Source organism: Aricia agestis, chromosome 8, assembly GCF_905147365.1.
Source record: "Aricia agestis chromosome 8, ilAriAges1.1, whole genome shotgun sequence".
Classification (NCBI taxonomy): Eukaryota; Metazoa; Arthropoda; class Insecta; order Lepidoptera; family Lycaenidae; genus Aricia; species Aricia agestis.
Window position 1 is genome coordinate 10,759,883 of NC_056413.1, and position 16,533 is coordinate 10,776,415.

Below are 16,533 nucleotides of genomic sequence, written 5' to 3' on the forward strand. Positions count from 1 at the left end.
ACGTTTATCGCGCGTGATTGGTATATTTTTCCATGGTTTAACTTTAAACTCTCCCGGGGCTCGTATTAATTTCATATCAGTTTTTTTCTAAATCAGTTCAGCAATTTAAGCGTTAATAATAAATGTATTAGTATTTAATACAGATGCGAACATAATATTATAACTTTTTTTTACACCGATAAATGCTTTACGCATCCCCGGCGAATTGGAGATATCGGCCGGGGTATGTGAGACTCCCCAGCCCAGTTGAGACTAGCCACTAAAACCCCACGGTGCTCCACTCCTACAACCAACATATAATAACATAGTAAATATTATGTGTCTGTGCCAACATTTAAATCTTGGTTTTTAAGCTCCTTTGCAATTTTTGGTAACGAAGTTCCTTATCGCGCGTTCCGAAAGGGGGTTAGGTGGAAGAAAATAAGACCAAAAGTTGTAACGACACTTTTTGCTACAGTTGTAAGCCGTACGGCGTGCGCTTGTGTCTTTCTCTGCCCTCTTTCTCATAAAGCAACTTTGTTCCATCCGGGTGTCTCTCGACACCTCTCAAGTTTTTTTCTTTATAATGTGGGTTAGTGTCCAACAAAATTAATAAACGTTTATTTGTTACAGAATGGCGGCGGTGGCACCGGCTCGGCGTCCGACAGCAGCGCGGAGTCCGTGTTCACACCGGGCACGGAACGCCGGCTGGAGCGTCTGCCCGCCATGTTGGGAGCGCCTACCCACGACGTATACCTAGGTGGATCCTTCCCGGTACGTAAGATTAGCCAGCCTTGGCCTTAGATGGTTCTAAATGATGGTTATCTTTGAATAAGACCTGCATGTAATGTCTAAAAAATTTAATCTTCAATGTTATTTTGAGAGCATTTAACGAATGGACGCTGCATTGGATGGCAAATTTGAAACTACAATGCCTCTAACTCTATTTTAAATCGAAGTATCTACCTAACAGTGTTGGTGGAATGTTTATGTCTATCGTCAGCTTAAGGTGACGCCACGTAAAAGTAAAAAACCGTGTTGGATATGTTTTTGATTGCTTGTTTTCTATGAGAGGCCGTATAACAAGCAATGGAACGGCAAAAAATGGAAAAAACATTTTGGAAGCTTATCACAGCATAAGCATATCACTCTCATCTGTTGACAAAATAGGAATCCCTTTTTTTACAGAGGTCTTTTTGATTTATTATTTTGTGTTATATAAGTTGACCAATCGTGTTATGTGTAATATGGGTAATTCAAAGACAAAGACATTCAGATGAATACTGACAATGAACTTTAATTTCTTAGCTTTAGTCATTGCTGAGAAAAATCGATATCGCTACAGTCAAATTATCAAGGCGTCGCCTTAAAAAATTGTACTGATGAGGTCATGTTTAGTAACTGTCCGGCTTTATTTATAATGGCGACAATAATTATAGGGCATAAAGATTTCACTAGAACGTTGTCCATACAAAATGACGCTGTTGTCTACAGAGCGGTAATTGACACAGCTTTCTCAGAATTCGCGTCAATAAAGCGAACAATGACGTCACGCGTCAGCAAATTGTGGACGGGTCAATGTCAATGTCATATGTCACGTGGTGTGTACGTGAATGATTCAAACGACGTCGATTTTAATCACCACTTTTCATTTTACGCAGATTTCATGCAGTTAATATTCCATTATACTTTACAATTATTATTTTCAATACATTGCAAGACTGGTTTCGATAAATTATTATAATAATGATTTTAAATCAATAGTATAAGTGCAAAAAATCCGTGAAAATATTCGAAATTTTCTGCAAGAACCTTTTTACTAATCAGTCACAGCACATTCTATAACATTTATAAATAATATTATAACTCTCTTACTCATTTCATTTTTCCACCCTCAGAGCAACGGCCGTCGGCCCGAGGAGGTTTTGCGTCGCGAAGGCGTGACGTACGTTGTTTCGCGCGCGAACGACTACACGCGCATGTTCAGCGCGCCCGCCCGCCGCGCCGCGCCCGCGCACCCCGAGTCGCCGAGAACGGACAAGAAGCCGCGATCCGATCACACGGATCGACCCGGTCATACGACGGATCGAACCGGCCACGGGACCACGGATCGAACCAGTCACGTGACCACGGATGAAGTCGACCACGCCCCCCAGTCGCCCCTAGATCCGAGTATCGAGTTGAGAGGCGACAGAGATAGCAGAGTCGCAGAGAGACTGAGCGCGTCGGACTTCTACTCGGTGACGGAAGACCACACTCCGCAGCCGTTCAAAGGTATTATATTATCATGTAATTGCATTGTTTAGAACATATTAAATACCCTTGAAATGCTTTTTTATACTACTAGTTTTTTTCTTCCTGAATTTAAATATTACTACCTAAAGCCGAGCTTTGTGAGGGCTCGCGTCGTCACAAATAAAAAATACTATGTTAAATCACAAATCAATAGCCGTGATAGTTTTTCGGGTAGTGGGATATACTAGGGCTCGCTTCGCTCGCCGTGATTATTGGACTGTATGTCACTGTGTAATCTGTGTTTTTGCCCTGCCTTTTTTTGCCCGCATGACAGGAAAAACATCTATGAAATAATAAGGTGCGGGCAACTTTCATGCGGACCAACATATTTTTTTGAGAATAAGAGACGGTCCGCACTGCGAATTTTAACCGCGCGAATTTATTCATATAAAATCGCGACATTTTTAGTGCAATTGCGGATGCTCTCTGCTCTCATAAGATACAATGTGTTACAGAAGTGCGACAAATATTCGCAGTGCGGACAGTTCTTTATCATGTAGGGGCGCTTTTCTGCCCCGCCTGTTTTTGGCCGCATGACAGAAAAAACATTTATTCTATAAAATGATGCAACTTTTGTACGGACCATCATATTTTTTTAATAGTAGTAGTACGTGTCAATTTCAATGTTTTGTTTCTAGGTACCTACGACGAAGACCTTCTCCTGGGTTCTCGGCAGCTGGTGTTCTCTCTCAGCGCGGAGGCGCCGTGCTTCGCCGCCATGGTGCTCGCCGCGCACTACATGGGGCTCCGGCCCGGTGCCACCGTGTTGATAGTACAGCCTATGGACCCCAAGGCGGCGCATAATGTACGTATATAACATGTTTTTGCTACAAATAATAAGTAGGTACTAGGGTAGTGTAACTTGGTAAAAAAATGGTTCCACGAAATCTCATCGAAATACACACCTTTGAGCTTGGTTTAAAATTTGTTGCTCCAGCTACGTGTAAATTTATGATAGTGACTCAAGCTATTTGAGCGGTCCAATGTATGAGAGCTAATGCCCTTATACAGTGTATTATTTTTCGATGGTTTTTGGTATATGATTAATTTGTTGTCTCCGACTTTGTTTGCCCAATAGGGAATAGGGAATCGGTACCAAATGTGTACCTCGTATTGTAAGATTTTTGTGTCCTCATAGAGTCTAGTATAATTGCTCCACAGTTTCAACAAAGGTCATCATTTAAAAATATTTATACCCTTAAGGCTTCAGTCTCAAAATCAGCGGGGAGCGGGGCTAGAGAGTAGGCAGCGGCGGCGCGGGAAGCCGTCTACTACGCCGCGAGCCGCTGGTTTCGAAAACCGGTTCCTATAAACCTTGGAATTTCGAGACTGAAGCCTATATTATAACATATTCAAATGAATACTGTTTAAAATATTCTAATGAATACATTTAAAATTTCAGTACAGCGAAGCAGCAGTGAAGGACTACAATCGCGGTCGTCACTACCTCACAGACCTCGCGCGGCGCTCCGCCGTCCCCGTGTTCGACAACACGGACGCCGCGCTCGCCTGCGTCATGGAACGGCTGCGGGCTCGCGACGCACTCACGCCGGAGTGAATGTTGAGTGAAATAATTATACTGGCTGTTCGTAAAATAATTAAAAAGCTGCCGTCTCTTAAAGACGTGATGCGTGATACTAGTTGGGAAGAAACGATGCACTGTACCCTAAAGGTGAGACCGCACTAAGCGACACTATGCTGCAGCGAAGTGACGCAACAATTAACGTATAGATATGTCGATTAGTGTCGCGTAGCTCCGTTGCCGCGTAGTGTCGCTTAGTGCGGTCTCACCTTAAAAAGCTGAGTAATGATATCACGTGTTAGAGCCGTGAAGCATGAATAGCAAATGGACATTAAAAAAATTATCCACAGCCGAACATAGAACCTCCTCCTTTTTGGAAGTCGGTTAAAAACTGGTATAAAAGCAGCCAGTTTGTACAGTGCAGTGTAAGACCGTTCGTTGTATTTTGACAGCGTATGGGGGTTGTTTTAAAGTACAGTAAATTTGAGGTACATATTTTTGTTTGTTTTTGTCAATTGATACGGTCACATGCCAATTGTAAAATGGACACATAAAATTACACTTTATGTCATGTAATATTGTAATTCTGAATCTCAAATCATTTTTCATCGAGTATTCCATACGTAATTCCTTTGTATTTATCAAATGTAAGAAAGACATCACAATATTGTTGAACGTGTGTTTGTGCGGCGAGTTTCATATTGTACTTATTACTTAAGTGTTATCGCTACTAGTGTAACAAGTCTCTCTTGCTTCGTCACTCTCTATTGTGTAAATGCGGCGTAAGTCAGGTAGAGAAGCGTGTAGCGGCGCCATATATTTATTATACATTGCTCAAAATTGTCCACTAGTCTTTAAGAAACTGCTTAAAGTCTTTGGCGTGGAAATTCGTGTATTTTTTTTTTCGTAAAAATCGATGTTAATGATAACATACGATACTTTCGGCTAGTTTATTAAGTTCTTTCGTCGTCGCAATACGCACCTCTATCGGTTGTTCTTGCGCTACTCTTGTTATAGAATGAAAGAGCCCGAGTGGAAATGATAGTGTCGCACCCAGACATAAAACATATTTAAGAAGACGACGCATCTTGCGAACGCGCGTTACGAAGATGCGAGGTCTACTTAAATATGTCTCCGGTCGCACCAGTCGGGAGCTAACAAATCTCTGTGATGAATTTGTTTAGTAAATTTTTTAATGTAAATTTTCAAATCATAAAATTAATGAGATAGTAAATGATCGCAAATTAACAACTAACTGAATCATAACATGACAAAAGCATGTGTCAGTACACACTCAATGGTTATTGTAAAAATTGTCCTTGGTTTACAACCACCTCTATTAAATTATAGTTTTGTCGGTATTTTTGTGTATTGCGGCAAGGAAAAGTTTAGATATTTGATCATATATGAGTAATGTTTGTCTGAAGTGTTTTTATGGACAATCTTTTTATCAATAGCATGCAATGGCCTGATTTTGTAAATATCTTACCCTTGTATCTTACTTCAAAGCGCAAGCTGTATTAGAAAATTCTCTTGAATAGATCTTAAGTGTATTGACATAGTGCTGTTAAAATAATTTATTATTAATTAATTAACGAATTTGGATTTGGAAAGTACAAATGTGTCTTGCTCACGTAGCAAATGTAGCCGGTATTTGTAATGTTAAACGATGTTATGCAAAATTAATTGTTACTACGCATTATACTCATTTTTTAAATGTAGTTTAAATTAAAATTGTAGCTCTAAATTGTACGGGATATCGCACGGAGCTCGACGCTTCAGAGTAGCCCCGCGTTAGATAAATAATAAGTTAAGCTGACTCACTGTCACTAAATATTACAATTTTTATAATCGGCAAATATTATTTGCTAGTCACACTTTCACTAACGTGTTTAAGTACTTTACTATATTGTTTGATAGTACAAAAATCTAATTTATAGAAGAAAATATTTCATATATTAATTGTAATTATATGCCATGTACGCTTATTTTAAACTAAAACATCACATGTAAATATAGAAAATAATAATTATACTTTATTTCGTTTTATTTTATGGGTAAACTTTTTGCTAACCTTTATATTCGTAACGAAAGCAAAATAATGTCAAACCATAAATAATACTTTATTAAATTCAGTCAATAATAATTATTGATTTACACTAGGCACTAGCATATTGCTAAACATTAAAAAACTGTCATTTTCTGCTTATCTTTTCTATGTTTCTGTTCTTTAGCTATTTGTTGCTCCTTGTTTTTCAACAAACCCAATTCTTTATTCTTCTCTGTTATTTGTGTTGTAATACTTCTATGTCCGCCCGTGCCCGATGGATACTTTACTAGGGAATGTTTTAACTTTACAATATCTGCTTCGATTTTTCTACAGTCCTCTGCTATTTTAAACTGCTCTATGTTTAGGTCTTTACTTGTAGACTGTTTAACGTCTATACTAGGGGCCCTCGATGGCTCAGCTTGGGTTTGATCTCCGAGAGCTTTGTTTATAACGTTAAAAACATTTCGTTTCTCCTTCTCTTTCTCTCTTTCGTACGCCCTTTTATTTCTTTCCTCCTCTCTCTTTTGTATTTTCTTTAGCTTCTGTTCCACCTAGAGAGAAAAATAATCAATGTAAAGGTAGATTTTGTAACAAATTAAAATAATATTATGTGACTTGAAAATTTTTGCTTTGGTAGGTCAATAGACCAGTGTTCCACAAAAGGTGTACCGCAGCACACTGGTGTACCGTGGCCAGTTATAGTTGGCAACTTCTCAGGACGATCGACGAAAACGAATTGGGAGCAGAGCACCCCCGTACACGCTGATGAATTTGTGGTGTACGTCAAAAATTTTCATTTTTCTAGGTATACCTTGAACACAAAAGTTTGCAGAACACTGCAATAGACTACAGTGTTGACTAGTTAGACTACAGAGCTTTACCTGCGAGTCGTTCTGTCTCATAGCCAGCGCCTGATCGAGCGTGGCTCCCTTCGGCAACACCGTCGCCTGCACGGGCCGCAGCCGGCCGTCGCTCGCGGCGCCGAGACCGGTGCCAGGCACGTAGCCCATCGCCAGCATCAGCTTAGAACCCATGCCCTGAACGAAGGTGTAATAGATTAGATTACAGTGTTTTCCAACCTTTTTCAGCCACTCAAGCACACAGACCCTGTTAATAAAAAAAAACGATTATGTATGGTGACACTGTGGACCCCCAAACATATTATGGGCGGACCACAGGTTGGGAAACACTGTATTAGAAGATATTTATTTTAATATTAAAATATATTTCATGTATATTTTAAGGATTTTTGGTCGTCAGGAACGATCTACAGTTATTCCTAATGGCCCGCGCCAGCTAGCAGTGGCCCTTGTTAAGTTGTAATATCTGATACAAATACATAATAATGCAACAAATTATTCAAACCCCAGCCTTACATGAAAAGTACTATCAAGAAGTTGATTCCTATGCATATCGGGGACCTAAGTAGTTTGGTTGCGTTACGTCAAACCCAGCTGACAGATCACAATTAACATTGAATTGACATATTCGACCAATTATCGTTGGTCTGTCAATTGCATAGGAATCAACTTTCTCAATGGTACATACAACGGTCGGTAGGTGGACTGTGAAAACAATTCGAAACTCGAAAGACAGTTTCAATCACATCAATCACATACTTATATTTTATGATTCAAACAACTGATTGAATAGTGCCATGGTAGTCCACTTAAAAAAGAAGGCGTAGAGTGCGTGAGCTGCAAGTTGCAATCTAAGCAATATGTTCAGGATGTCTAGAAGGTAAGCATACTAAAAGTCCCCGCTCCTAGGGGTGGAAAATATGTAATTTATAGTTTTCAACTTCTCTATTTCATGCGTGATACTCGGAAACCTATTAGAATTTCAAAAAAGTATATAATACAAAAGTAGTAGGAAATTTTATCAGCTTTCATTGTGTACAAGACACTTTTTCTCTACGACGCACCGTTTTGAAAATATGAGCAAAAAACTCAAAACTGGGAACTTTGATCCCCACCCCCCACTCCGTCTCCACCTCTAGGAGCGGGGACTTTCAGTATGTTTACCTTCTGGCCATCCTGAACACATTTCTGAAGAAATTGCTTAGGTTGCAGCTCACGCACTCTACACCTTCATTTTGACTATTCTTTAGGTGGACTATAGCTACTGCATTTTGGGTTTTCCATGTTTACTTTGTGTAAAAAAACTGTTTTAAACTGCGTAATACATACTCACTCTAGTATGTCGTTCCCACTCGCCCATAGCCGGCACATCATTCTGAAGACTCTTGTCAATCAGAAGTGTTTGACTGTCCTCGGCCTTAGCACATTTGCTGTCTGGGTACTCTGTGTCACTTAACCTGTCTTCAGAATCACTGCTATCACCATCATCTAAAATAATATAAAATTTTAGAAAAAAAAACATTGGTAGAGCTTGTCTAATTTGAAATGTCGCGCCCCACCACTTCACTATACTGTACTCAGTGAAATATTAGTATATATATAGTTAGCGGTCATTAGTAGTAGACTCCCTGTCAAAAGACGTTATTTTCTATACAAACCGCGATTAACAACATCTGACACTTCATTGTCAATCGCGGTTTCTATAGAAAATGACAAGTTTTTGACAGGGAGTCAATGACCGCTACCGCCATGTTTCGCCGAGTACAGATTAGTTGATATAAATGAAAAATTTTGTACTGCAAATCCTTCGTGAAGGATGTTTAAAAGGATTTGTTTAAAATGATGTTTAAAATATAAAAATAACCTACTGTTTAGTGGGAACATCTCTTCAAATTTAACATGATATTCTTCTGATGTAGATTTTCTTTTGTCCCCAACTTTCATGTTCTGTTCCATTTTAACTATACATGTCCTTTTCTCGAGATCCACATCCTTCACTACAGCTCTGTGCCACAAGTGATATTTTTCTGTCGACTTCTTTGCTATAGTCATATCCTGTAAACAGAAATGTGAAGTATAATTAAAGATTTTTCCAAAACCTGCAAGTTTTAGATACAAACACACAATTTGTGACAAATATTTCTTAATTTTTTTGTCAAGATAATGTTAAACTAGTGCTAGGGTTCAAAGGATACCCTAGCATGTAAAAACTGATGTCAGAAGTGGGATTTATGTTGTCTGTGTTCCCCAAGTGGTTCCACCAGTTGATGCTAGATGGCACTGTGTGTCCGTATCCGTAAAAATAGTTTAGAATTGAATTTATCTATTGCACATTAAATTTTATTAAAAGGTTTAAGTTACAACAGAATTTACTAATTCAGTTGTGTCATGTAGTTATTGTGTTTCTCTCTTTACAAATATATATTAAATTGGCTATGAATAGAGAATAAAACAGTTGATCTTATATCAGCACTATAAAAAAATAATAACCTCATCTTCAGGTGGCTTTAACTTCAGTAAAACACCGCTACCAACTTTTACTCCATCATAATCAGGATCTATTGCTTCTTTCAGATCTGATAATTTTACTACATTACCATGAGAGTATCTGTGAAATATTAAATGGTAAAAATTTAGTGTGACCATGGGCGTACCCAGGTTCTGGGCCAGGGGGGGGGGAAATTACCCAGGTCCTGGTGCCAGGGGGGGGGGGGGGGGGGGGCAAATTACCCAGGTTCTGGGCCAGGGGGGGGCAAATCAGATTTTTCATTAGCTAGATAGGTATAAAGAATAAAAAATTCATAATTTTTAGTTGTAAAAATATTGTATTGCAAACAATGGCAAAAATTCGTTTTTTTAATTTTTATAGATAAAAGTACTTAGTAGGGACGTCAACATGATCCAGGGGGGGGCAGCTGCCCCCCCCCTGCCCCCCCCTCGGTACGCCCATGAGTGTGACACAGCAGGCAATAAAAAATCCACACTGTTGGACATGGTCAGGACAAAACTGTTTGTCCTTGTCTGATATGATAGAAAAATTTGCTTGATTGACTTGGACAAACATTATCCTTTTACAGTTAACTGAGTGAATCTTTAATATTTATAAGTCTAATAATGTTATACATTTTTTAACTCACCGGCACTGATCATCAGTAAATTTACACTCCCCATTAAGATAGTATGGACATGGTAGCATCTCTGTGTGTGTTGGATGTGTGTATAATACTCTGACCTAAAAGATAAAGAAAAATAAAATACCTAACTATAACAATAATAAGAAAGGCGTAAAGGCAGTTTATTTGTATCTTTTAGAAAAAAAAATACCATTCAATACTATGGATTACACATGCTTTAATAATTTTTCAATAACAATAAATTTAAAAAGTAAGGACTTACTTGGAGATCACTAAACTGGTCATCGTCTTGGTGTGGCTCGACTGAACTGACCATTGCATTGTGGAGACTCGGCTGGCCTCCCCATGCATGAGTGTGATACACAGCACATTTCATACCCAACAGCGATGCTAGTTCATCCTAAAATATTAAGTATTCAACTTAGGATTTTTTTTAATCCAACATTAAAGCGAAACAGTATCAAAAATTTATAGCAACAAAATAGTATTTTCATATGAGCAGAGGAGGCCTCAGAGGGTGGCCTTGCATTTGCAGTGGCCTCGCAATGTATTTTTTCGTAAGACAAAGGGCCTTGCAAAGACCTGCTGCCCAGGGCTTTGCAAGGACCTTCCGCCCGGGGCCTCACAATGGGTAAGGCCGCCACTGCATAGAAGTCAAACAAATATTATTTAGACAAAACACTTCTTGAGTTTCTAACCAAAGTACACATTTTACACAATACTATTTTGTAGTTTTATTATACCAATAAAACTACAGTTAAACTACTACTACAATGTAGAAGTAAAATAGCAGAACCAGAATAAAGGTACCTTCATTTGCTTGTTGTAACACCCAATACATGTTAATTCTATAATATTGCCTCACCTCAATATCACTATCATCCCCCTCATTTTCTTGTTTTGTGTCTGCATTTTGGCTACCATCATCATAGGCACCTGTTTCAGCCATTTCTTTCTAATGAAAAATAAAAAAAATTAATATATGTATTAAATATTTATATGATAGCAAAATAAAGTTTTTGAATGAAATTTAATATGTGGTCTGGTCCTACAGATCTTGCAATCTACAAGCGTGCGGCACTCTTATCTTAGTTGTGTGAGTGACCATAATTATCTATACACGCGTACATGACTCGCTCGCTACTGACTGCTCCGTCAGGTACGCACACTAACGAAAATGTCTATTTAGAATTACAACTACAAATAAAAGCTAAAACTTGATTGCTATTTCTGCCCTGAAGGCATCTTACTCATCTTTATCTACTCAAACTTATCACTGGGAAAACTGTGCATTTATGACCTTATTCTTTCTTTAAACTTCAAGCAAGCCTTAGTCTACCGAGTTCTAATCACATTATAAGTATACAATACCATAAACAGAGCATATTCTTCATCTACTTCATTGGAGTTTTCATTTGTACTAGACCCATTCTCCGTGGAGGTTGTTGGTTCGGAATTATAAACTTCTAAGCTCTCTTTAGTCAGCTTTATCAGCTCAGCTAATTCTTTTTGCAAAGCGAGAAGTGATTCTTTTTCATTGTCATCTTGCGTGTTTTCTAGCACTGATCTCACCATAGAAAGCTAAAAGATGAAGGTATAATGATTATAGAGTATAATAATTACTAATTAAGTGCCTAGAAATTAAAGTTTATTAAGTGAAAAGTTTATTTTATTAGACTTACTTGACTTTCATACCGTTCAATTGCAGATTTCAAGTCTTCCATAATGATTCTTTGAAGTAAAACAAAACAACGAGTTTTAATAAGTACTTGAAACAAATATTAGAGGTTTCTCTTAATCATTCGAATTAAACTGGAGTCTGGAACGAAATGCCTAAAATCAAAAATAAACCAACCAAGAAACCGAGTACAAAATTGAAAGTGACTTTGACAATTGACATTTGGATTTTAGGTTCTGACGTCTGCGGTCTGACACTATTTTTTTTGGGCAAAGATTTTTAAAGCCATTGAAGCCTTGGGTACAATGCCAAAAAAAATTGGAAGGATTCCTTTTATACTTAGGTAATAATATGTTTGTGGGCCTAAATAATTCCTAGTTAAAAATGTAGGTATGCCACAACACTACTAAACCGAATATTTTAATATATTAAGTAACAGTACTACGAAATTCATAATAGGTAGGTACACTAAAGGTGTTCCACGAATAAAACGAACAATAATTATAATAATTAAAGAAAAAGAAAATTCTACTTTTAACATTTTTTTATTATGTTTTGCTGACGCGGCCCATTTATAAATCAATATTGCACCTACAATAACATTCAGTTTTTCGTTCAAGGTCTACTAAAATATTTCTACTTATTATTAACATTAATTGTCTCTCAGATTGCTAAGTAATAAGTATGTATGTATTTTGTATGTTAATAGCTTTAACTTTTGAATGGCAAGTTACATAGCAGAACTGCACATAGTGTCTTCATTACTTGGACATTAGTTTCCTGATACTCCATGATGTAAATCAATTTATAGTACTTATATTTTACAAATTGCTTATGGAATCTATTGTTGTTTTTTTAATTACTGCAGCTACAACACTTTTCACTTTAGAACCACTGTAACGTTCCTCATTTGTAAAGTTAGCTGCTATTGTTTGGAATGTCTCATTCATCAGTGACTTTATTTCATTTTTTGCATCATCACTTTTTTGGAAGTTGCTGGATGTATCTTCTATTTTTTTATTTAGATTGAGCAATAATTGTTCATCTTTGTGCTCAATTTCCTTTTTCAAGTTTGCGATTTCATGCAAATAAGATTTTTCTTTTTGTGCAAAAGTGTCACATTGTTGGTTCAGCTTTATAATTTCATTTTTCAGGTGTAAAATTTCACTGTCATTTTCTTCGCTTGCTTCTACAATTTTTGTCTGTCCAATATCATCTCCCTTATTATTTTTAATAAGTTTACTGCCTAATCCATTGGCTTGGATATATTCCTCATAGTTCTTTATTTTTGTCTCATATTCATTAAGCAATTTTTGAATTATGATATTTTGATAGTTAGACCCACTGTACTCTCTATCAGAATTTGAAGTTTCATTGATTTTGCCTATTACCATATCTAATTTATCGGAAATTCTGTTCATGTTTATTCTCAGCTCACTATTGCTTACTCTTTGTTCAGATATTAATAAAGATACATCACTCATCCCTACTACAGGCATTTCAGGCTTTCTGTTGCTCACAACTTCTAGTGAGCTACATGGTACAACTTCATTGGGGTTTTCATGAACATTTGAATTGGCACCATGCTGAGTTTTTGTCTTAGCTACACTTTTTGTGGTGAAGACTTGGCCATCAAGCTCTTCTTGGATATTGCTTGCAATATTTTTATGGGGAATTGACTGACTTGACTTAATAGGTTTTTGTTTTGTAGGTCTCCTGTGATCAATACTTTCATTAGAATCAGAAGAGTCAGTTGATTCAAAATTTGCTTTTGTGTAAGGAAGTACTGAGTGTCCCATGGATGCCATTCGTTTTATAATAGAATCCTTAGTTCTCTTATTGACAGAAGAATCGGTATCACTTTTATCTTCCATTGATTTTTCTTTAGTACTTTCTACATCTTGATTTTCAAAGGAGGAGCTTACATTTGTCGGTGGATTTTCTTGTTCTGATTGTTTAATCATTATATTAAGTTGTTTTAATATTTCTACAATTTTTTCTATTTCATTTTCTTTTGCATAGATATTCCAGTATTTTCGTGCATTATCATAATATGAAAAACATAACTTTTTCACATGCACTTCAAATGTTGGCGAGAAAGTTGCATATGACAGAGTCGTTTTGTTAGCATTATAAAGTACAAAATTATGTGTTCCATTCTTCAAAATCTTTATTATTCCAAATCCTAATATTCCTTTGTTAACATAAGTATTGTTTGTCCTTAAAAGAAAAATCTGATTTAAAAATATTATAATACTCTAGAAATGTTAGTAAGTATTTATACAACTAAATTTAATAATAATTTGAAGGTTTAAAAAACATGGCTAGTCAATAATAACAATAATTATTACTATACATATACTAACCCAGGGCCCCCGTAAGGGCTAGTGGCGCCTGTGTGCAAAAAAAGGATTTTAGCGCCCCCTTAGGCAATTTTTTTGGATCCCTGGTTTTGGGGCCCCTCAAGATGGCGAGGGGCGCCCGTGTGCATTGCACATTTGGTAGCGGGGGCCTTGTACTTACCATTCATATACATTTGAAGCACATGCAAACACACATTCTGTTGGTTTAGCATCTTCAGATTTGTCTTCTACTTTTGTCTGAGAAGGAGGCTGCTCAGGTTTATATTTTAAGGATGCAGTATCTTCTTTATTTTCTGTTTGAGATACTTTAAATATACTGGCAAGTGAGGTGCTGAAAAAGATATGGGTATTAGTTAAACTACCATTTAGTTTTTAAAAAACAGGAGCAGTGACGGATTAGCCCTTAATCAAATTAAGCAATTCCCTAGACCCTAGGGCATCACGTCTGAGGTACCACCAGAAGAGTACAGGTTCAAAGACCGATACTAGTTGAGATACGGACAGGGCCTAGATTGCTTAGGGCATCAAGTAGATCTGTCACTGAACAGGAGATGTATATTTTTAGATTAATAACTTATTTATAACTTATAAATACGCTGCACGCTGTACAATAATAATTACCTCGAAGCAGGAGTAAATAGATCTACATCCACATCATCAGTGAACATAATGATATCTAAGCTCACGTCTCACAAGTCACAGTTAATGTTATCTTTTATTATAGTTACCTACAGCAATATACAATTTACAGAATACAATGTATCAATTTTTAGGAATCTAAACGGTTTAGCTATAGAATTATTTAAATCAAAAACAAAATCTAGGTTTTTTTTTTTTTTTTTTTTTTTTTTTTTTCTATTTTGGCAACTTGACACAAAGGATGCGTATTGTGCCACAGACAGGGTAAAAAGGTAAGGAACGGCGGAAGGAAAAAAAGGAAACGGAATTTGGAAGAAAGTTAATTAAAACAGTGTGGTAAATAATTAAATTCTACAATAAACTAAATGACATATAACTTATTCTAAATATTAATATTATTTAATGTTAAGTAATTAGATATACAATTATATACATATTTATCATTGGAAGCAAGTAGTATATTTACAGAAGTAGGAAATGGAATAGGGATTAAAGATAGTTTATTATACAGTTGGGAATGATCATGGAGGGAACACGATAGGATAATGTGGTTTAAGTCACCTACTTCTCCACAGTCACATAAATCATCATCTTTAACGCCAATTCTCCTAAGATGCGTTGGAATGCACATATGACCCAGTCTCATCCGAATAATTGATGTTGTTATATTTTTAGAGAGGAATATTTTAGAAAACCAGGGCTTAGTAGGGATCTCTGGTTGAATTTTACGATACTGTATAGCTTTTGTTTGGCTACTCAAGGCCCACGACTTATTCCAAGATTTCAATAGGGAACTCCGTGCCAGAGCAGCCAAATCATGCGCATAATTATTAAAAGGGAACAAATCACCACTGAAAACAGCCTCTTTTGCCAATTTGTCGGCAATTTCATTGCCAACAATTCCGCAATGGCTCGGTATCCATATAAATGTTATTGAAAAGCCTTGAAGTTTACATTGATATAGAAGGTTTCTAACTTGGACAATAATTGGATAACAATTTTTTGATTTAAAAGGAAATTTAATCAGGGATTGTAGAGAGCTTAAAGAATCTGTAAATATTAGTGTCTCTTTAAGCCTGCCAAGTAAAATATACTCAACAGCCTTAAAAAGGCCGTAACACTCTCCTGTAAAAACAGATGTTTCAGGCGGAAACTTTACTTTTTGTACAATTTTATATTGTAAATGGTAGACACCAACTCCAACACAACTATCTGTAGAATCCTTAGATGCATCTGTATACATGTGGTGGTAACCCTGCCAATTGTTATTCGTGATGTACTTAAATATATTGTTAGCAAAATATGTATCTGATTTTTGAATGCCAATGTCAAGTCTAATATCTGGCACAAGCGTTAGAGCTTCATATACTGAATCAAATAACGGAAAAGTTTGAGAACGAAAAGTGGGGGCGTCAATTACTAAGAATTTCCGATAACTAGTAAGAAGTAAGGGATGAGATTTATGATGCCAGTATTTATTATTACTATGACATAGTTGAAATAAAGTTCTAAGTTTTGGAATTAAGGGATGATTTTTAAATTGATAACAACGAACAAAATATTTATCCGCCAGATATTGTCGACGGAGTTGAAGAGGAGGTTCGCAACATTCCAACTGAAGTGCGTTTATTGGAGATGATCTCATAGCTCCGCAGATTATACGCAAGGCTTTCGCTTGTATTTTGTCCATTTTTTGTAAACCAGTTACGCTACACGGCTCCAAAAGAAAAGTGCCATAATCTAGGACACTCCTAATTATTGCATTATAAATTAATTTCATAGTAAATGGATGTGATCCCCACCAGACACCAGATAAACACCTTAACATATTTAGAAGCCGCTCACATTTGGAACAGATGTAATCGATGTGTGCGTTGCCATTTAATTTTCCATCTAAATATAGCCCTAAAAATTTGACTTTGTCTTTAACGGGAATTGGCACTCCATCATAAATAATAGTAATAGGAGGAGGCATACGCATACGGGTAAATAAGACGATGGAACTTTTATTGA

The 16,533-nt window shown here is 36.8% G+C and overlaps 3 protein-coding genes across 10 annotated transcripts in view; 1 reads left to right on the plus strand and 2 right to left on the minus strand.

The window, feature by feature from the left end:
• The window catches only part of LOC121729940, a 108,849-nt gene extending 103,037 nt beyond the window's left edge, over positions 1 to 5,812 (plus strand). For all 8 annotated transcript variants that reach the window (XM_042118679.1, XM_042118674.1, XM_042118673.1 and 5 more), the window contains 4 exons: positions 613 to 753; positions 1,878 to 2,253; positions 2,913 to 3,079; positions 3,677 to 5,812. In XM_042118679.1, coding sequence (XP_041974613.1) covers positions 613 to 753; positions 1,878 to 2,253; positions 2,913 to 3,079; positions 3,677 to 3,832 — 840 coding nt within the window. In that variant the 3' untranslated portion in view covers positions 3,833 to 5,812. The remainder of the gene's footprint in view (positions 1 to 612; positions 754 to 1,877; positions 2,254 to 2,912; positions 3,080 to 3,676) is intronic.
• An 88-nt stretch (positions 5,813 to 5,900) lies between these two features.
• LOC121729942 (zinc finger CCCH-type with G patch domain-containing protein) lies at positions 5,901 to 11,698 on the minus strand. Its single transcript, XM_042118681.1, has 10 exons — positions 11,523 to 11,698; positions 11,212 to 11,421; positions 10,706 to 10,795; positions 10,103 to 10,240; positions 9,844 to 9,938; positions 9,197 to 9,314; positions 8,575 to 8,761; positions 8,040 to 8,194; positions 6,728 to 6,883; positions 5,901 to 6,397 (listed from the first exon to the last, which is right to left on the minus strand). Exons 1-10 carry the CDS (start codon positions 11,562 to 11,564, stop codon positions 5,981 to 5,983), a joined length of 1,608 nt encoding a protein of 535 aa, XP_041974615.1. The 5' UTR covers positions 11,565 to 11,698; the 3' UTR covers positions 5,901 to 5,980.
• A 366-nt stretch (positions 11,699 to 12,064) lies between these two features.
• On the minus strand, positions 12,065 to 14,707 carry LOC121729756 (FK506-binding protein 15-like). The gene is made up of 3 exons (XM_042118373.1): positions 14,503 to 14,707; positions 14,042 to 14,212; positions 12,065 to 13,738 (listed from the first exon to the last, which is right to left on the minus strand). The coding sequence occupies exons 1-3, from the start codon at positions 14,547 to 14,549 to the stop codon at positions 12,340 to 12,342; spliced, it is 1,617 nt and encodes a 538-aa protein (XP_041974307.1). The 5' UTR covers positions 14,550 to 14,707; the 3' UTR covers positions 12,065 to 12,339.
• Positions 14,708 to 16,533: the final 1,826 nt, after the last annotated feature.